Here is a 22260-nt window from a genome sequence, read left to right on the forward strand (position 1 = left end):
GAAGTGTGCCTACCTTCGGAGGGCCCCAAGTAATGCTCACATCATGGTTTCAATGCGTGATTTCAAAATGAGCAAACATTTGAGGTGTAAAATGAATCGTACGGAGAATAAGCCCCATCGTTCCACGCTACTGCGGAGATGCGATGAAATCTATTGCCTGCCAGCTGATGGGGGCAAAACTGACAAGGAAGATATCGAAGACACAGTGGTTCCATCCTCAATGTCATCTCGGAGGATATTCCGTGTTACCAGTCTGACTCCGTGACCCATCTATCTTTGTTAGCGAGCTTTCCGTATCTATAGAACTAAAGACCTCAGGGAGTGAATAACAGTCCTATTACTCATTTCAATTCCGGGGTAGAGACAGGTAGATCATTAAAAGACAAACTCTTCTGAGCTCTACTTTGGAGCGATAGATTACCCAATTCGTGGGGAGCCCTGGCTTGCCCCACCGTGTTTTTACGTGTTGAATGTTTGTGATATGACTTCCACAGTGGCTCGTAGCTACACCGAAACAAGCCGTCCTAACTCAGTTACAACTCGCTGGGCAAGACGTGGGTGATAGATGACTGCGTAGGTGGAGGAATGAGGCAGTGGGATGGTGGCATTCATCAGTCGTCAGCTTATCCCCGAAATTTTCTCCCAAACATATGGCTGCGGCCATCTCTGCTGTGCGGTTATAGATGGCGGACGGGAGGAACCCTGCCTTTGCGGGACATAACTTCCCGGATATACACTCATTTGCAGCCTCTAAAGACATGAGCTGTAACCCAAAAGGACATTAAACATGAATGATATCTAATAAACCAACGTAGACTTGATTTACTCGTTATAATAGACTTTGGCGTACGCGGCATTCTACCAGACGCCATGGAGTCTGACTTAACGTAGCGTCAGATTTCTTCCTCTGATCATTTTGCCTTCACCGGTGTTCTCACGACTGGAGCCAAAAGATGAAGATTGTGATTGATGTTAATAGTAAAATGATGTAAATGCTATCAGGAATATGGCGACACACATGCAGTATATATATTCCAAAGTATATTTATGCCTGACTTCATTTTGGTGGAAATTGTTAATAGACTGATGCAGTTTCGCCCCTCCCCTGCTCCGTGTATGCTTCCATCACAGCTCGGCGCGTCTCGCACCAGACATGGGAATGAAAATTGATGGCTTCAATTTGTGGTAAAACTCACCTAGCGGTTCCTGGGTGAAAGCCATAAGCTGTGATAATGTAAAGTGTATAAAAAAAGCCGAGGTGTTACGGCAGCAAAAGCGCCCAATTTGTGTCCCTTCTCGCACTGTAAGATTTTTGTCCTTGAAAATGACGCACTGGACGCTTTTACGGATTTTGTAGTATTCTGATGCCTTTTGGTGTTTTGCTTCCTTCGCTGAAATAGAATAGTGTACGGTTTTATAGCAAACAGTGACGAAAGCCATTTCACCTTAAACAGAGTAGTTATAGCCATTTTTTCTGGAACACTTTGGATTATTATCAAGTGCTACCATCAGTATCGGATGTAAGAATGCATGTGTATTCTTTGGGCTGATCACTTGAATCTAGGTATATTCAGTACCCCCTGATGTAAAGAAAGTAAACAATACTAAAGAAAAGAAGCAAATTGACATTTTTAAACAGTGCCTAACGGACCTTTAAGAATGTGCACAGTTGCTTGATTTATTTCGTATCACGCAATGCTAGTCCTAACCTTTATCGACGAAGTAGGAGAGTTGCGACAATGTGCGAATAATCAGGCGAGCAAAGTTGACCTTTTCCGAGGGTCATTACAAACGCCCCTCCCCTACCACGACATAGACCTTGCATGGATTTGTTGGGATGGTCTGGTCGCAGTTTCACATTTTTTGTAATACATGTAGTTTTATCATCCCGCTTCACAGTCAGTGGATTACACTTAATATGAGTTTATGGATGACAGAAGTGCTCGAACATGAACAGGAAACTCCTTCGCGTCGAAAAACAGCAAAGGTCAACATTGTCAACCTGATTATCCTAATGTGTCGCATTTCGCCCGGTGGCACTATTGGTATATCGCCTCGCCAACATACAGTCAAGCTTTTTGTTTGAGATCACAAATGATACAACATTGTACGTTTCTGCCGTTGGTAGCATACAGGCTCTTCCAGGGTCACTTACGTCTGCATATTGTATATTCTACTCAAGCGCAGCAATATCGGGCAACCCTAACCAAGGACATTATATAACGTCCTTGCCCTAACCTTGAGAAACAAACCTATTTTTGTTATGACGCTACTGTAATACATACCATCAACCTAGGTCTTCTCTCGAATGTTTAATATGTTACATCTTACAGAGCCGGCAACATTTTCTGAAACATTTGTCTACTTTGAAACAAAGTCTCGGAAGTCATTATATAAGTCCATGCCCATCCCGTAAATGCAGCTCATGCGAGAGGCCTTTTAAAGGTCCCTCTGCTCCACTTCAATCATCAGAGATCTACCAAACGATTACTGCACTACGATAAGGCACCTGCTGGCTGAAAGCGATAACAATTCATAATTTTCAAAATCAATATATTTCTAGCCAGCCATTTGACATCTACCCTCTCCAACTCGGTATTTCAATAAGTCTGATGTTGCTAGGCTAATACAATAGGTCGGGTATAGTTAGAAGTTTTGTTTAGTATTTTATTAGTAGTGAAAAAATAAGTCGAAAAGAAATCTCCACACACACTCAAACATGCACACGCACACCATCAAACACACACACACACACACGCACACACACACACACACACACACACACACACACACACACACACACACACACACACACACACATGCACGCACGCACGCACGCACCCCCAGGAGTGTTACTATGACATATTGTATAATTTTCCTACTCTCTATTTTTATGTAGATCCTGCTAAAATCATCAACGTATCGCGTGACGTAGTGGTGGACGCCTCCAGCTCCGCTACGTTCTACTGCTACGCCGAGGGCAACCCTCCCCCCAACATCTCCTGGTTCCGTGTCATCGCCCCTCACAGGTAAATATATAGGTTGTTTCAACCGAGCAAATCATTTTGTGCGCCTATGTACCTGTAAAGTAAGACTAATTTGTTGTTTTATCACACCTAAGGGTCGTATGCGCCTGCGACTTGTGGGAACAATTATCGACATTTAATTTAAAACCTGATATTGTTCATAAGGGGCATAACGAAGTAATTAATTCTGGGAGCAATATGTGGCCTAATGATGTGAGTTGATGTTCCTTACGTTTCAAAATCAACTTTAAAGTTAACTTTATTGAAAGATCATTATGCTCTACGTTGCCGTGTATCTTAACAGAACGCTATGCCGATATTATTTTTGTGACTCTTAAAGCGGCATCTAAACACCTTTTCCGTTCAATTTGTACCCCTTTTTCTTCACCGTGTTCTCTTTTGAATGTACTGCCTAAGATGTTTATCCATACTTCGTTGTACCCTTTAATGTGCCTCTAATTGACACGCATAAATATTGTCAGGATTGTCTAATGAGGATTTTTCCTTCCGGCCGCTGGGCTGTCGTCAGTAAACAAAAGAAACTTATCCAAGAGTTGGAGTCCAAGTCGGCAGTGCTGAAGCTGAACAACGTGAGAATCAACGACAGCGGGGAGTACATCTGTACCACCAGCAACGGCATGGGTGGGGAGGACTACATGTCTGTCCGGCTGTCGGTACGGGACACGGACCACACAGCGTTAGGTAGTAAGTTATCACCAGTTTTAAGGTTTCCATAGCATATACCTTAGGTATATCTAATGTAGAGGGCCTATCTCACTAAGTGGAGGCAATCTGGAGGTACTGTTGATTTCGTCACAGCAAACGTGCATCCAAGGTGCCTCCAACGAAATCCAACATGCCTTAAACAAAGGCGCTGTGTTTGTTTGAAATTTAAAAAATAACGCAAAAGGTAAAATTCCTCCGCAGTGCCTCCGCTTGGCGAGATAGGCCCTTAAGACGCATTGTCAACGTAGCTGAAAGTGTGAACTGACTTTGGACAGTGATACCATCCTCGATCATTGAAACTTTCCTTTTGTTATACGTTTATTCCTCAGTCCCAGTCTATCTATACAGATTTCCCTCGCTATAATTGCTCCTCGGCGTACATTAGAAACTTCTGCACGGAGCTTTGTCTTCTGCTGATACTCAAGAAGAGCTTTGCAGTTCCTAACGTTCCGCCACTTCTGCGACAACTACGAACCCCAGTCCGTTTCAATCTTCTTTTCATGGTTAGACAAAAAAAATGAGGAGGTCCAACATCCCATCAGTGAGTGGATGTAATGGGATCAATGTCTCTTTGACCCGAACCGACGGAGAAATTAGACTCCGATTGACTGTTGGGTGCTGGAGGGCCAAGGTTTGCAGCCGGCTTCACGACTCGTTTGTAAAGATCATCTTCAATTAATCAGGGATGGGCTTAAGTATTGATTAGTAACACTAAGGGGGATAGAGGGGTTGAAGGGAGGGTAACCTATGGCCGCGGTGTATCAGTCCACTATTGCATCGTAAGTAAACTATTCATGATCTTATTCCAATCGCAACGATTTTCTAAGAGTTGTTAGGGAAGCGGTTTCTGCATTATTTACACGCCTAGTGTAGTGAGAAGCTATAGCTAGTTCTTCTTGTAAATGTGCTATCCATTGCAGTATGACTGAGGCCAGTGCCTCCTCATGTGTAGAATAGTTGATGTACAACATTATTTACCATCTCCTCGAAGATAGTGCGTCACAAACAACCCATAGAAGACATTACATGCTAAGTTTGACGTCACTTTGACGTAGCACTGGGACATCTTAAAATAGATAACTCGATGATGGAGCTGTTAATGACTGAGCTCGCAGGCATAAAAGTTGCCAGTAAGCCACGTTTTGTCTCCATCGTTAGTCATGTGTGTCCTCAGCTGCTCTGGGCGGCACCTCTGTAATTGGGATTTTTTTTCTCACCGTGTGCCACCATTGGAACAGGTGACTGCTGGCACATTTATATCATCGTCTGTCCCGGTAGTATTCGCAGCTTTCTTTCCAAAGACATTTGCCACTTCTGGGAACAATGATAAAATGTAGGATGGTACAGCAAAATTGCAGGGTATCTGGCCATGGAAAAGGCATTTTACACGGCTTTCTTAGATATACGCCAAGGTATAAAGATTGAACACCTGGCTTTGGTTGGAAAGGTGAAGGGCGATGGGAGGATGGGGGGGAGGAGAGGGATGGGCTCCGCAGTCTTTACTATACAGTTTCCTAGATAAAGTGGACAACAACCCATTGCCCTCCGACCTGGAAAAAGGTTTAACTCTAGTTGTACTTTGGAACATATTTCACATACGTTATACCATTGCCGTAAACATAAATTTCCTTTTCAGCACAAAAGGGTATAGACCTGATTGATCGCTTTTGTCAACAGCCTTTTGAACAAAAGTAGAAAGACAATGAAGCTATATCTCTGTCAAACATTAGTCCATACTAGTTAAGCGTCATTGATAGCAGTTTGCTCGATTATCTGATATTTGACCCCGACAACTCCAAGTTTAAAACTTTCATTGATTTGGTGAGCCGACCCGCCGAGCCATCGACCGGGGAATGACGTGTGAAGCCATTCAAAGCTAGAGAAAGATGTTATTTTGCCGTTTGTTTGATCGACCGTGGGCGATTTTCCGATGAGAGGCACTGCCCTATGGTTTCGATTGACAATTTATACCTGGGGCAATTGCTACTTTGGGTGAAAGCCAAAGCACATACGTCCCTAAGCACCGGGGTTTTACCGATTATTTCGCCATCAGAAGTCGCTCAATGCGAAACTTATGGGACCGTTATTTCCTTTGATTTAAATGGTATAATAAAGAGCTATTTCGTTTTCGACTGTCCCTGAGCAATGTTAGGCGAGGACGTACGTGTAGCATCACTAACTTGGCATCATAGCAGTTTGTTGTGATTTGATGAAAACCGTTGCAAAGAGTATTAGCAAAACGTATACGTAGAGGCAAGGCGTATTAAAATCTCGTTAGCGCCGAAAGTTTTTTTCTTTTTCTTTTTATAGACTGAATAAAAACGGAGCGACCGCAAGGTGTGCGTCACAGACTCTGAACCCGCGCAGCGGGCATTATTGACTTTTCCATATATGGCCACCTATTGATAGCAATTATTGCCCTCCAATGGACGCATTTCTCTTAATTGTTTCTGCTATTGGTGTGTATTTATCATGAAAGGACGTATTGATCGCGGCCATCACGCACCATGATTTACTGTTTCGGATGGATCAATGTCCGCCATTTATCTTCATTGTTTCTTTAACATGATATTTCAGTCATACGTCCAACTGCGCGGTCACGTTCGCCAAAGATCGTCATAAGATTTTGATATTGTAGGACTTTCAAGCAGGCTGTGGCAGAATCGGCAGCCGCAAACAAGACAGCCTTTTCGGTAACAAGACAGTGGAACTGTACGACTACCTCAAGAATGCTCAGCGTTTGCGATCGTGCGAAGTTCGTACGAAAAATGTGACCATGCACTCCTTAGTCATAAAGGCTGTACAGCTTTAAGTGTAGAAATCAACCAGCCAGCAGAGGCTAAATCTCTCTAGTCTTGACAACACACATCCTTAGACCTCTACCATTATTGTGTTTTCTAATGAAAACGAGGAGATAAAAAATTTCGTGTCTCTGCCTCCTTAACAGTTCCAAGTATTACGTTGCTGTTATTACCCTTATTTCCGAGTACATAATGTTGTTACTACGTATGAAACCTTAGAACAATCTGCATAGATCTCTAGCAACAGAGTCATTCAAACTCGCGGGGGAAGTTGAGACGTAGAAAAAGAATCATGAATATTTTCCCCAGCCATGCTTCTCAAATTACCTAAAAAACCTTATCTTGTGTATACAGCTGTATCTGGTTGTTTCTTGGTGCTCAACAGGAGGAGTATTGATTGAGATAAGATAACGCCAGTTGCCAAGAAGTCGATTTATCAGTGTAAAATATTGTTTGACCTAAATCTACTAAAATAGAAGTTTTACGGTCAACAGCGTAAGTGCTGCTTTGATTAGTAGAACTTAACTGTAAATACGGTTTTTTATGTAAATTATAGTCATACTCTCGCACAACTCGTTAAAACGTTTATATGTATCTCGTGCATGTATATTTTCGGCTGGAAATATGTAGATAACATATGGTGGATGAAAGTCCGCTTCAATGAACTGTCAGGGACCAGGTTGAAAAGATGTCAATATGTATATATATTGAGTGCTCCATGTTGCCAAAAAAACAAACTTCAGGCCCCAAACACTCAGCTTGCAGTTTCAGGTCGATAGAATTATGTTAGACAGGGGAATCTTTTCGCAGGTGCGTATTGGAGTTGATGTTTCTATTCTTAGTGAGATCATATCACGCTTTTATGATGACAATATCATAGGACGTCATCACTTTTCGTGCAGTATTTCATTCCAAAGCCATTATCCGTTGTGACCAGCTGGCGCGTGGCTTTTTATTAGTCATATCGAAAATGATTTAACGACTGAAGCTGAGGTCCATGTATCTATTCAGCCATGCGTCGCGGACGTATTGTAGAATACTAGATAGGGTTAGAATAAGTTTACTTAAGTGAAGTTTCGAACTAGTTAAAATGTCGGCTGCCACGATGCTTTAAAAGTATAGTGTGAGATTTTACTTTATTTTTGACAACTTTTTATTTGTATAGCCATATACATTTGCATGTAATAGGCAGTAAATCATGATATTGCTAACATCATGACTGTTGATTAGTTGTACATTAAGTAGTACAGGTTAGATAAACATTTATCGTCGTTTAACGCGTCACCATTTATACTAGGCTGTTATTTTGAAGTTGTTGAAAAAGATGCACTCATACATTTGTACATCGTGTAATGCTCACAAATATCAAAAGTAAACCATAACTAATTGCTGCAGTCAAAGAACCCCGCAGTGCCGCACCGGTGCCCCAAGTGCAGTAAGGTGCCATCTTTACCCACCTAAGTTATACAAAAAGCATGTGTGTACCAGTATGAGCTAGATAGGCGGAAAAGTAATATTGCTCAGCGGTGGGTAGATATGTTGGATTGCACGGAACCTTACAGGGTCGACGGAAGTAGAATTGATGGTGAACCCACTTCATCAGGAAAGCTTAAAAGCAAGAGCAGCTGGTGATTCTCCCCTCACCCGCGTTAATCTTCCGCAGAGTTCACGACATCTGGGCCCTGAAAAGGCTCCCTCTTCCAGATATTACGTCCCCTGGATCAATTTTCTGCACATCTAGACATTCATCTCGCTTATTTGTGGATTAACGTAGAAACGATCGGACGTCATCGGAAAGTACACCGAATTGACCCGAGGCTAGGACAGACTCCCCGCGGAGTTGGGTTTATTGATAAACAGTTGGCAGCAGCATATGTAGAACCATGTTTCAGGCACGGGTTATCGAGTCTGACAATATGTTGGGACAGTAGTAAATCAGAACGGACGGCCGATCTGTTATACTCTTTGGTCTTTTTTGGGCTTCTTTTTCTACAACAGACGGGGGGGGGGGCGGATCGACTACGTGTATTCATTGACCGTATTTTACTAAAAAAGGCACTACTAAACCTACCGGCGAAGTACCTTGTGAGTAGTATAGTAGGAGCAGGATCACCACTCTTGTGTCTTAGTGTGTACCGTGTACGGATTAGTATATGCTGAGGAAAACATACAACAATACAGCATCACGTTACATATATGTGACAACAAAGTAAACAATTAGTAAGAGTATTTGTCATACACCTCGGCCATTATAACGAAGAAATTAGAACAGCGTGACCTGTACTGGTCTTTTTCATATTTTGTATACGAACAGGATCCACATATATATGATTGAGACCAGTGCATTGGTCATAGGTATTGGGCGCTAGTAAGTTTGAAGAATTTATGTTTCTCTAGTTGGTTATCCACTCTAAATGTCTCTTCGCAAATATTTGAAAGGTGAAATATATAATTCAAATTCAATACCATATACCTCTTGATCTCCCAAACGTAGGTGAACTTCCCGAGGATTTCCTGGAGCTGCTCCTCCTAGCTGCCGGTGTGGCAGGCGGAGTCTTCCTTCCCGTGGCCATCGTTCTCGTGGTTCTGGCCTGCCGAAGAAGTAGGAGCAGAAGTAATAGCCAGGTAAGACATTTCAGCCTTAAACTTCAGGGTTATTACTTACTGTGAATGTGACACTATATGTGTCATTAGGTGGTTGAAGTTGACCCACTCCTCCCCTGTGTCAAAGGTCATCTAGATCGACCCTGACCACCTCCCAATTCCTTGGCTAGCAGTCACCTGGGCATGGCAAAATCGGTCGACGAATAACTTAAACTTGATGTAGTGGTATCATTCATCTCAGAAACTCATAGATTACCGTACAAGCGACTCATGATAAAGACGGAAATGATTAAGGTTAATGCGGTACTCACGTGTCCAAGACGGACCAAGGTCAACATTGTCCACCTGATTACCCAAGAGTGTCGCATGTCGTTTGCTGGCAAAGCCTGTAGCGATACGACAATGGTGGAATCAACTTTTGATACTAAAACGTCTTTAAAATGTTACTGTTAAATGAGTACAAAATTAAGGTTGAAAGGAAGCGTATAGCTTTGAATCGGTTAACATGTAGAATTTAGACATGTCTTGCACAGTGTTAGGATTGACTCTTGCCACGAAGATATCTGACTGAAAATTAGGGTTGGCTCGGGATTTTCACAAGGTTATTAAAGGAACCTGTTAATAGTGCCAAAATATCATTGACAGAAGCATCCTGCCATTTGTGCTGGAAAGATTCTTACTGACAGAAATATCCTGATAATTGTGTCAAAAAATTAATTGCTAGGATCTCCAAACATCCTGTCAATAGTGCACAATGTTCTTGTGAAGAGGAACATCTTGCCATTAGCCTTAGCCTTACTGGAGTCTAACCTGTATTCCTGTCAGCAGATGGTGAGGATTGCCGTCTTGCCCATCCGGCCCTAACAGCCTAACCAGGAACATCCTGTCAATAGTGCAAAACAATACATTACTAGGATCTAGGAACATACTGTCAATAGTGCACAAACTTCTTTTGGACTTCTTAACATCCTGTCAATAGCATCAGCCTTACTGGGTTCAGTAACCTGTATTCCTGTCAGCAGGTGGTGAGGATTGTCTCGCCCATCCGGCCCCAACAGCCTGACCAGGAGGTGGCACCAGCCAACGACCCGTCCAGGGAGCCTAGGTACCGGCCACGGTCAGCTGACAGCGATGACGGTAAGAGCATTCAGCTTGTTTATTGTTCATTTGGATTTGTCACAGAGTGAAGGGGGGGGGGCACAATAATTGCAAGCTAGCTGCCCTACCCCACGGGAAAACATTAACGGTACAATAACATTGCAATAACAACATACATGGATGAAAATACAAGGCATATAAAATAGCAAGGCATAATCATGACCGATCGCTGAAGTTTTCCTTGTTAGAAAGTATTGGTTTTCGGTTGGATGCACTTGTACAGCTTACTTGATTACAACAACTAGGAACTTTGTGGTACTTTTGACCATTAGCTGAAGTTTTCATTGCTTTAAAGTATTGATTTTCGGTTGGATACAAAACCTCCCGTTATAGCAAGCACATTGTGTTTTTCATCAATTCAGTAATGTTCACTGTAAGTAAATCCCATAGCCACAGCTCAGGAAATCAAGCTTTATGTTATGAGAACTGGATATGGGGGATTTATGCCCTGAGCGCCTTGTGCCAAGTTTGGTCGGTGAATTTTTCACTGTCAGAGGATATGGCTTTATGAGAAGCCCGTTTCTAGTTTCATGGGAATATTTGGTGCATATGTTTAGGACTATTCGTACATGTACTTACTTTCAGTTGGTGCACGGGTCCTGCCTTTTGAGTATAAACACACAATGTGCATGTGTATCACATGGATTTGATTCTTTGTGCTCAGCTTTGAATATGACACCTTGTTCCAAGTGTTTATTCAAATTCAAAAAGTGTCCACCAAAATTGGATATTTTGCATTCATATAGAAATGCCTACTGTAGGACTGACCGAGTTTCATGTAATATCTAGTCCTGTGTATAGGATTGCATATGCCTCAATGGCTCCTCTTCAACAGATTCCCACGTACGGAAAACCTTACCATGAGCCCCATCAAGGCATCTCCGTGCATTCCCCTTGTGTAGAACACAGCCCCAGGTAATAAATCTTATAGCATACCCACGGGAAGATATTGGCTTACTGTTTGATGATCAGATTTCAATTCCCCTATTCTTACCCGGATTGGTTAGTCCTTGGGAGGATCGTCTCCACGGACCTTACTGTATCCTGACTCTTAAGTCTGTTTGAATGGGAAGGGCGTTGTCTACCCACGAGAAAAAGGGACGGATCTTGTAACATCTCGTACGCGGACAAGGTCACGCCTGTGGCCGGGCTGATTCCGTAATCGTGCCAATTTTCCGCGCTGCGGGTTGGATCATTTATGGCATGATGGAGAGGCGGACGTGCACTCAAGGTCAGAACGATAACGTAAACACGGCCAAGTGTGGTTTAATAAACATTCTGCCGGCAAATTGAAGCAAGGGAAGGCCATGAATAATTTAAAAAGACATTCTCCTCTTACACTGAGAAATAGATGAGCGCCATCAGCAGCAGCGATGTTGTGATGTGTTTCTTTCAGAAATACTCCTTCTAGGCACAAAAGGACATATATTCAGACATACTACTGTGATAAAATTCCATAACCTAGCCCTTAAAAGGGTTCGTTTCCAATTTTCTCCAAAGTCACCTTTTGTTGTTGCTTCTCGCAAGGACAAAAGAAATGAATCAATCGATAGGCCAATAAAAATCACGACTTATGAACTCAGATTTCTCTAATGTATATTGACCTTGGCTATGCTAACACTATTCATCACAAGGTACACTTTGAGTAGAAGAGAGTGTGGAGGGGGGGGGCACAGTTAGCTAAAGAGCAGCAACACGTGATAACAGGTCTTCCTGCCACAGATAACCTCTAGATTCTCATTCTCGATAAGTAGCAATTCACGCTCGGTGGTAAACAATATCATTTTCGAAATAAATCCCGAAGATTCACTGTTGCTTTCTCAGCCTTTGAGGTATGATGTTCGTGGTTATTGGCTTTCTCAACTTTCAGTGAGCTTGAGATCCTAACTTGTTGTAAAGTGAATAAGGTTCAAGTCGTGTTTACTTTGAGGATATTGACCTTGGCTATGCTAACACTATTTTATCACAATGTACACGCTGAGTACAGGAGAGTGTGGAAGGGGGGGGGGGGGGTATCACAGTTTGCTAAAGAGCAGCAACACGTGATAGTAAATCTTCCTGCCACAGACAACCTCTAGATTCACATTCTCGATAGGTAGCGAGTAATTCACGCTCGCCCTGTGGTAGTAAACAATATTATCATGTTCGAAATAAATCCCGAAGATTTACTGTTGCTTTCGCTGGCTTTCGAGTATGATGAATCGGTTCGTGGTTATTGGTTTTCCTAACTTTTTAGTGAGCTTGAGATCCTAACTTGTTGTAAAGTGAAGAAGGTTCAAGTCGTGTTTACTTTGCTCCTGTCTAACATGATGGACGACCCATTTCGGGCCATTCTTATCGCGATGTTATAAGCCATTATTCCACAGCGTGCCGCTGGAGTTTATGGATGGATCTGGGGTGCAAATGTCAGATGTGATCAAACAAAACAGTGCGCGTGACTCGTGACAAGAAATCGAAGCGGGTTTTCTGCGGTCATGGAAAGTCATTTGATAGGAATCTGCTGCCAGGTACCAAAAGGTGGATGAGCTATGGAATATTATTGTAAAGTATTGAACCAGTGAGAATGATTAGAAGGAGTACAGGCAAGGGTATTCACCTTTTCGGATGCCTTTAGAAAAAGTTACCCGTGTGTAAAGTTTTGACAGGTATTCATAACAGGTCAGAATTGAAGGTTGTGATATCTTGTATGAAATTCACTTGATCGACCGAAGGACGGTCACTGTGGGTTTGGCTACAGTATGGCAATGTCACATGGAAAATATTGAAAGTACAGATTTGACATGGGGATTAAAATTATGGATTGTATGCAAAACGTTCCAAATAGTGATACTAATGATGATAATCATTATCAGACTTTAATGTTAGATTTTCGAAGCCAAAGACGTCATACAAATAATGAATTGCATTAATTTGCCGGCAATTAGATGAGTTCAGTTCAGTTCATCCTCATTTGAGTACACATGCAAAATCAACAATGATTATTGATTACCTATGCCCTTTGTCTTTTAGGCATTGTGGAGAAAACAAACCCTGTTGCTGACAGTTGAATGTAAAAGGCTGAGAAAAATCAATGGCTAGACACAGATTTTAAAAATAGAACAGCATCTAACCCACAGCCTCTGAAGCCAGGATACTTCATAACCTTGCCGCGATACCCAGGCTTATGTACGATAAGTAGATTTCAATGTCGTCTGTAAGCTTCAGAGAATAAAGGGAATACCCCATTGATAGGTCGACCACTCAGACAGGCAAAAATATACCTTTCATCACATGTATTGTGGTATGCAGTTGATATACAGGAAAGTACTCCAAAAGGGGACTGTCCTGGCTCCAGCTTTTGCATGTAGATGATACGCACTTGCTTTTGAAGAGGCAGAGATCTAGAGTTTCCCATGTTTAATTCAAAGGTATATAGAAGATAATGCACGGTAAAGTTTGCAACGAATTCAAAGTAACGTTACCACACGTATTCACACAAATCCATTACTTGCCTTGAAGCTGTACGCTCCAGTGTTATTCTCTGACGAATGATCTCCTCCGTGCCACAGGTCACAGAAACGCCCTCATCAGCTCGTTAATGTTGCTCCTCGCTGCCTAATTTTCCCCTTTTTCTACTGGAGAAAATGTTCCGGAAAAGCCTTGCCCTTGGTCATAGATGTTTGTTGAATAATAAGAGTAACCCTTTGACACATGTCAGCCTTGATCTATTGTGGATTTGTATGAGTACAGTGAACTATGCTCAAATGCTTCAGGCGTGTTCTCTTTGAACAGAGTTTCGTCTCGTAAAGAATGCTTCAGCACGTTTGAGTTGAAATAAAGCTAACAATACTTATCATTCTGAGTATAGTGTTTAAGTGGGAACTGGACAGTTACATTGATCATTCTGTGCGTTATTGCCTCGAATATAGTATAATAACAGGTCGATTACTGGACTGTCCTAACTTCTGGGTCACCATGTCATACGGTATAGATTCCTTAAACTTTAGTCATTGGTTTCAGCACTTCATTTCAAGAATAAATGTAGTTTGGATAGCAATTGCTCTGTCATCATGACCTATCGTGGTCGTGTAGATTCATAAGGTGTTTTTTTTCGATGTTATGAAATTATGCCATCTGACGAATGGGAGGTTCTGAAAAATACTTAGCTGATCACTGTGTTATATTGGTATCAAATCTTACTGGGTTGCTGACGTGCACCTTACACAACATACACCACGAGGGTAGACAGTGTCTGCATGGTAACAGTTTACACGTTACGCAGTATGCCTATTTCAACTTACATGTACCTGCACAGTAGGTGCTAGTGAGGGCTTATGGGGATCCCCCGGCCCCCATATGATCACTGTGATTTTACCCTGATAATCACCGACCACCGGCCCCATGATTCATAACTACCGGAGAAAATGGAAAAGGAAGTTTGTAATAGATGAAAGTCACAGTAACTGTAACCATAGAGGCGGAAAAATAAGACGCAGTGTCTGAACTCATAGTCATAAAGTCTGATTGAATTATGACACAAGAACGTAGCCTTCTCTCTCCTGGGAGCAATTCATAGATAGTTTTATGTTGATTAGAAACGACGCGTGGAAAATCCATTGCCTACTTTTGTAACGTTATTATACTATACATCAGATCATATTTCTATCTTATAGATGGTGATATCGATAAGATCTGACTTTTAAAAGAATACAGCGTAAATCTCTTGCAGCTTCCCTTAGGGGTTATCGGAAGGGCAGCATTCAATAAATAGATTTCTTTATCGGTTCACAAAGACCGCACGGAATTTACTGTCTTGATCGTGATGAAAAATTGAGTGTGGTGTCGACAGTTGGCATGGAATTCTTCACGCCTTTCCGCTTCTTTTTAGATTAGAATGTTCGATGTGTTGGTTACATGCAAAGCCGGAAATGTCAGTACAAGAACAAGTAAGATGTCGTAAGGTGCTTGGAGCTGCTGTATAGAAAACATTGACGTTGATACGATGATAGTTTTTCGGGCTGCATAGGAAGCTTGGGGAGAGCACATTTGTCTCAGCTTGTTTTGATCACTATCATCGCCAGGAAGCATTCTTAGCTGATTTGTCAGACTTTGCTTTAAGAGTCTAGAAACACGGGAAGATGCATCCATGGTGAACACTGCATGGCTGAAATTAAGTAGGCGAGGATGTCGGTTCCTAGCCCGAAGCTCCAGCACAAAGATGTAACCTACCTGTTGAAATAAAAGTAAGACACATGTTTTATACATAATGAACGTACTATGTGGAATAAATGCATTTCGACATATATTCTTAACATCACAAAGTCAAAGAAACTAGTAGAATCCTAGCGGACGCTATGTTTTAGACTAGTTTTAAGATCGGTAAAAGACGTCCTGTCATCATTTTATGCATACTTCATATTTGATATTTGTATGCCTGTACCTACTCTGACTGAGGCCAAGACTGAGCTGTTGACCGTCTCCCGAGACGAAAAGAGCCGAAGAGACGTACTCTGACAGGGCATGAATGTACAATAACGACGATCATTCATTGAAAAGTTGGGGGGGGGGGGGGCGAACAGATGAGGCAACTGTTCAGTATGTATACTATAGCCGTTGCAAGGGCGAACATAAGTGATGGATTGTAATGTCAGGCTGGCGGAAGTTCGGCCCACAGAAGGTCAATGATGTCCAAGTAATTAGCCTGGTACATGGAGTCAGGCTATTCATATGTGCACGTTACAAATTGCCCATAGAGGCAGCACGCTAACAAGACGTATGGGGCGGGAGTTTGCATGGAGTATTCGCCATTGTACAGGATATATGATGTAGACATACTGTCTATTTGTGCTGTCTGAAATGCCATGCTGGTGTGGAAAGGTCACTAACATGTAGGGAATAGGCATGATAAAGTGACAGTACTAGCGGTAAGGTGCATTTATATACGGTAACCACACTGAACGTAAATGTAGGAGTGTCCTGAAAGGTATTGCCATGGAATGAGTGTGTGGGTGGGGGGTTTTAATGCAAGTTTTGTGAGGCTTAGACGTTCTTTTCGAGACACTTTCCGGCATCATAATTCATAGGATATTTTACATGTTATATAGCTAGTTAAGATTATCTGGTTGTCTCGCAAAAATAAAGCATGTCATATTTTGATGATATGCTTAATATTAGGGCATACTTTTAAAGAAGATGCTTACATTGTGTAACTATTATATTCTAATGATGATTCATTTTGTTATGATGTTGTTGTAGAGTTCACGGTACGGGCAGTTTTGGTACTGCCTTTCCTATCTTCCTTATTTTGTTACGTTTCGCTTGTGTTGAACTCCATCCGACCTTTCCGTTTGACCACATGGCTGAACTATTCATGCAGGCAATGGCTAACGGTCGCCCGCGGGTCAGCTTTGCGAAAAACAGGCAAAGTTCCCAACATGGGGACTGTAAAGAGAACAATAAATCTTTGGAAATGTCTGTCATTGGAACATGGAACTACCAGCTGACGGCTGCACAGGCCCCAAATCACCTTTTATCTGCTTTAACGACAAACACATCGATGGCACTGGGATTCATGCAACAGTTTGCACCGAGTTCCATGACGTAAGAATCTCTTGGAGTCATTCCAGAACTTGGAATGAGACCAGAAAGTGCTATCACGGTATCAGTGTGTGCAATGCCAAACATTTTGTACCCGTGATAGTAAAATTAGACAGTTGATAAAGCACGCGAAAGCTTTGACGATTGTATAGCCTTAGTTGTTTTATTTTATTTTTGCGAAATACTGACGACCTTGGGAAGTGTGAACATGCCAAGTTCCTAGCGGGTAGTCAGGATGTCTAACCTCCATTGTATCACTCACTCACTCATCCTCTTGCACATGGTGCGTAGAGCCGACTGCGTGCACTAGAGTTCTCCACCGCCCTCTGTTCAATGCTGCTGGCTGCGCCTGCTGGGGTGTGATGTTGATGCTGCGGAGATCTCTGGTCACCACGTCCATCCAGCGGGTGCGAGGCGCCCCCCGTGGTCGCCGCCATCCTGCCTGCTTGGGATCGAAGTCTAGCAGGGCTCTCGTAGGGTGTTCTGGGGGGAGGCGAAGGACATGGCCATACCAGCGGACTCTTCACCAACTGCCGAGTCTACAGAGGTGCCCAGCTTGGCAACACAGACCACAGGCTGCTGATGGCCCACATGCGACTCAAGCTTAAAGCCGACCCTTCCTCCAAAAAGCAAGTACGAGTTGACTCCGCACGGCTCAAGGATCCCTTAATCCAAGAGGCCTTCAGCTGTGCCATCTCCAACAGGTACAACGCCCTAGCAATGGATGCCACGACGGACTGGCAGCTCTTTAAAGAAGAGGTCCTTAAAGCGACTGAGGAAACAGTTGGCAAGAGCAGACCCTCACCCAAGCAACCCTGGATCTCACCTGAGACTCTCGACATCATTGACTCACGCCGTGCTGCACGCTTACGTGGAGATCTGACGGAGTATCGCCGACTCAATGGAATCCGCAACATAGCTATTCGCCAGGACCGTGAGAAGTACTGGACGGATCAAGCTGCTAAGCTTGAAGCCGCAGCAGAGCGGAATGACCAGCGACAAGTCTACAGGCTCCTACGTCAAGCCAAGGCTGGCCCACGACAACGCAGTTTCCTCATCAAAGACAGCGTCGGCAACATCATCTCTACAGAGTCCGACTGTATCCACAGATGGAAGGAACATTTCAGCCAGCTGCTCAACCACCCCCCAGTACCAGAGGACCCTACACTCTCCGAAGCAGCCAGTGCGACTGATGCCACAAACGCAGACTGTCCCGTAACTCCTGTTACTCCGGACGAGGTGAAGGCTGCCCTGGGTAAACTGAAGAATGGGAAAGCCCCTGGGATCTGCAACATAACGGCTGAGATGCTGAAGGCAGGAGGGGATCACATGATTCAGTGGCTTACTCAGATAGTGAACCATTGTATCAGCGTCATAAGATTGATGACAGTGTCGAGTTGGATCGATGATCATGAAGTCAGAAGTTCACCCGTGGATAACGAGTTTAGCTTTCCACATCTCGACATTCTGACAGGCCCGTTGGTACTCGTATCCACCATTGGAAAAGTCTAATCTCCAAGAAGATCCTACAGTAGCATAAGATAGTATCAAAAGCTGCCAGAGGAGAAGCCTAGGAGTGTGTTTGGCTACGATTGTGAACTAAATTTGTTCAACTCAATTGAGATCAACCGTTGATATTTCCTATAGATATTTAAACAACTTATTTTAAATTCATTTTGATACCTGGTGATTGCACAGTTTCATTTCTGTTGAGTGGTGGATGCAGAACAACGTTGGAGAATTACATTCAACGCTTCATATATGGGAATCTGCAGTACATCAGTGACACCTAGTGAAGAACTGCAGAACTACATAACAACAGAGTGCCACTTCTCGGTGAATTCTCTAACTATGGCATAAGATGAAGCATAAAACATTATAGACGGCTAAGTAACTAGTTTGTTTTTCTGTACCTGTTTATGGTTTATCATATTCTCTCTTTGATTCCTGTCCTGCAGGTCGACGGTTTGCTCGCGCCAAAGGCAACTACAATCCTCAAGACGATAACGAACTCAAGCTGAAGACGAACGACGTGGTGCAGTTGCTGAGCACGGAAAATAGCGGCTGGTACTTCGGCTACCTGGACGGGCGGCTGGGCCTAATCCCCGCACACATCGTAGAGATCATACAGTTCGATAACAGGAAAAGTGAGTCATTTTTAACGTGCACTTACCATCTTCCGCTAGCTGCGTTATCTCGTGCTATAGATAGCCCACTCTTCTGCCAGGCACGTGACCTGTGTATAAGTACCGATTCATGTTCAGTGCGTGATGTGATCTCACTGCATGATATGCGGCAAGTAATATGCTTTTTCCCAATGTGTGTCTGGGATGTTATTTTCCCCATTATAGTCGTTATATATCACAAATGTATTCTGTGCATTTAAAAAATGCTTATCAGTAGAGTTGAGTTTTTTTTAAACTCATTGTTTTATTTCATTATATCCAGTTGTCTACATATGATGCGTAATTGTATGGTTTTTCACTACGTCAGTTACCATGTTAGTTTTAGCAAGATGGCAGACATGTAAGTGAAATCATGTCATACGTATACCGGAGAAGGAAAAAAATAACTCACCGTATTACCAATGATATAATGGTTTGAAATTTCGAAACGAAAAATTCTTCGATTTCTACTCCTTGGCAGTCCATTAAATCATCTGTTCAATCAACAACTGTTCTGGTAAGTAGCCTTGAACTAACTTACAGTGAACCCTAACTTCGTTACAGGAAGGAAGGTGCGAGACAAGAGGTTCGCGCGTGCGCTGTACGACTACTCTCCGCAAGAGGAGGGTGAGCTGAGGCTACAGGTGTATGACGTCATTGAGGTGTTGAACAGGGACGAGTCAGGCTGGTGGTACGGCCGGTGTCAGGGCAGTCTAGGAGTCTTCCCTTCCAACTATGTAGAAGTCATCTCGGTGGAAGATGTTGGTAAGGAGACTATTTCTTGACATCCGGATAAGTGTATTTTGAAGACAAATCAAAGTAGTACATTCTTTTCCGATTCCATTAGTAGTTTCTTACATATACATGTACATAATATTTGGTAGTGTTATGTTACATGTAGTTTAGAATCCACTTCACGCTATGCAAGTGTTAGCAATGAGGTATATTAGGGTGGATTTTGATACTTGACAAGGTACATATGATAAACCACTCTAGAAACTCTAAATGAATGACGGAATACCACCGAATACGGTGTAACAAACCCCACTAGTACAGACGGCGCTCTCACTGCGTTCTCACTGCGTTCTCACTGCGACCTAACATGGATGTGTGTAACCTTCGATTTCATATTGGGTATATCATTCAAAATGCAAAATTGTGAATAGAAAGACAACAAAATATGTACAGCGTAAAAATATTCGTTTTTTTTCCCTGTACAATTCGTTTAGTGGTCTTTCAAATTTGAGGTCACAGAGAGAGCGCGGAGAGAGCGCCGGCATAGTGGAAATATAAAGTCCTTCTTCGGATATTCTTCAAAGGTGTCAAGGCCGTTGGCTGCCGATTCATATAAATGATAAACAGTACATTCAATTTTTCTTACAGTCCCACAGATGGACTCATAATTTTTACTGACAAAACTTAATAGCCGCCCAGTGATACACATAAGGGCACCACGCCCGCAGCAAAAACCAACAACTCTAACGACCGTCGCATGGCTGACTATATGGGATCAAAACTTTGATTAAGGTCCGTTCCGTCACATAATAAACGTGTTTTACTACACACAGGGTGATACAAGTCGGACATTCTGAAGGAGATAAAACCAGCTGAGGTTAGAGTTTAATTAAAAGGACATTTTAATTGGCAGAAGGGTAATTACGGTTACATCTAGGGAAATGACTATGTATTTTATTGGTAGATGAGTAAAATGATTTCATTTCCTTTAGTTACGATACTCATCTCAAACCATGTGCATTGCTAGTGTTTGATGACCCTAGACATGACACTTTAAGGCATAAGGAGACAACTGTTTATCAATTATTTACATGAGAAACTAATATATGAATTATGAATTATCTGTTATCATTTACCTTAAAAAGCTTTTGGTTGGATGTAACTTCAAAAAATTTACATAAATCTGTCTTTTTTTCCGTCTCAGTTACCTTAAGAAATAACAACATAGTCTGCAAACATAATTTCATACATTATGACATTGACGACATTCATAGGTAACTTGATCATTGTGGACACAAATAAGCCTGTTGAATTTTAGTAACCGCTTCAACTCGGTGCGACAAGTCGCGAATACAAAGATCCAGGATATTCAATAGTTCTTCAAAGCAATACGTTGACGCAGGTCAAACCTTTCCCGGTCTGGATGATCTATGAGGCATTAAAATATTGAATATTAATAATGTTTGAAGAAGAGTATTACATTGGTAACAAAAGCGGGTCGCAAAAACGCAAACTTTGACTGATAAGGTATCATAGTGTAACATACTTTAAAAGGAACTTCTGACAGAAAACTTGCAATTACCTCACCAATCATTTCCGTTCCTGCATATACATGCCTGTACATCTGATATGGTAAAAGGCGCCATTGGTACTGTACCTGTGTTCCTCGCCATACATTCTTGCAGTTCCGGCAAATACTGTCAGATGGCGTAAGGTCAACACTTGCGGTCATGAAGCAGATATTTACATGCACATTCAAAGTTTTATGTCTAAGTCAGATACAGTGTTAGCAGTACTTTTGCCTATTGTCACAATAATAGATTTCACTATATTTTGGTTGGGGTACCACTCGATGTATGGTTTAGTATGCTCTTCGACATTTCTGCAGTTCAAGCACAGATCGCCTGGTGGAGTTAATGAACCATGTTTGATGCCATGTATCTTATTCTAGGTGAATTAACAGAAGACGAGATGAGAGTTTGTACGTGCGCTTCCACGTCCAACTTGCCGGAGTACGGGTGCGGCGAGGAGGGCTGCTGTGCCGAGCAGGTAACTCAGCATGTGCACCTCCACTCCTCACACCTTCCATCTTCATCCAGCCTTTCATCCAGCTCAGCCCTGTCCAACTCTCTGCACTCGCTCAGCATGTAGGGCCGCTTCAGCCGCAGCTTCCGCCAACTCACCAGGTAGGACCGATCAGTGGCGCCCCCTAACGGAGCCAGTGCTAAGTGGGAAGATGCAGCCTTCGCCAAAGTGCGACATTGGCTGGCGTAAGGTTACATTAATCCAAATGGTGCACCTTTTTTTTTCAAAAATAGGTACAGAAATTTCTGATGTACATGGAATTGTTTCATATTTTGACTTAACAATGTATAGAGGAAACATAAGAATATTTTCTCGAATATGGAATCCTGCTTAGCCCCGGTTCTAACGGAAGGACCCACAATCCCCGTGCTTGTAGATCCCCGC

At 42.6% G+C, this 22260-nt stretch overlaps 1 protein-coding gene across 13 annotated transcripts in view; it reads left to right on the forward strand.

Annotated features, from left to right (window-relative positions):
• The window catches only part of LOC118431387 (nectin-4-like), a 129001-nt gene that overhangs the window by 88225 nt on the left and 18516 nt on the right, over positions 1–22260 (forward strand). For 8 of the 13 annotated variants that reach the window (XM_035842560.1, XM_035842558.1, XM_035842557.1 and 5 more), the window contains 7 exons: positions 2900–3029; positions 3544–3731; positions 9048–9178; positions 10177–10294; positions 18850–19038; positions 19621–19821; positions 21743–21840. In XM_035842560.1, coding sequence (XP_035698453.1) covers positions 2900–3029; positions 3544–3731; positions 9048–9178; positions 10177–10294; positions 18850–19038; positions 19621–19821; positions 21743–21840 — 1055 coding nt within the window. Of the gene's footprint in view, positions 1–2899; positions 3030–3543; positions 3732–9047; positions 9179–10176; positions 10295–18849; positions 19039–19620; positions 19822–21742; positions 21978–22260 lie in introns of all 13 variants that reach the window. The other 5 variants (XM_035842567.1, XM_035842568.1, XM_035842569.1 and 2 more) reach the window with 5 other exon arrangements.

Source organism: Branchiostoma floridae, chromosome 15, assembly GCF_000003815.2.
Source record: "Branchiostoma floridae strain S238N-H82 chromosome 15, Bfl_VNyyK, whole genome shotgun sequence".
Lineage (NCBI taxonomy): Eukaryota > Metazoa > Chordata > Leptocardii > Amphioxiformes > Branchiostomatidae > Branchiostoma > Branchiostoma floridae.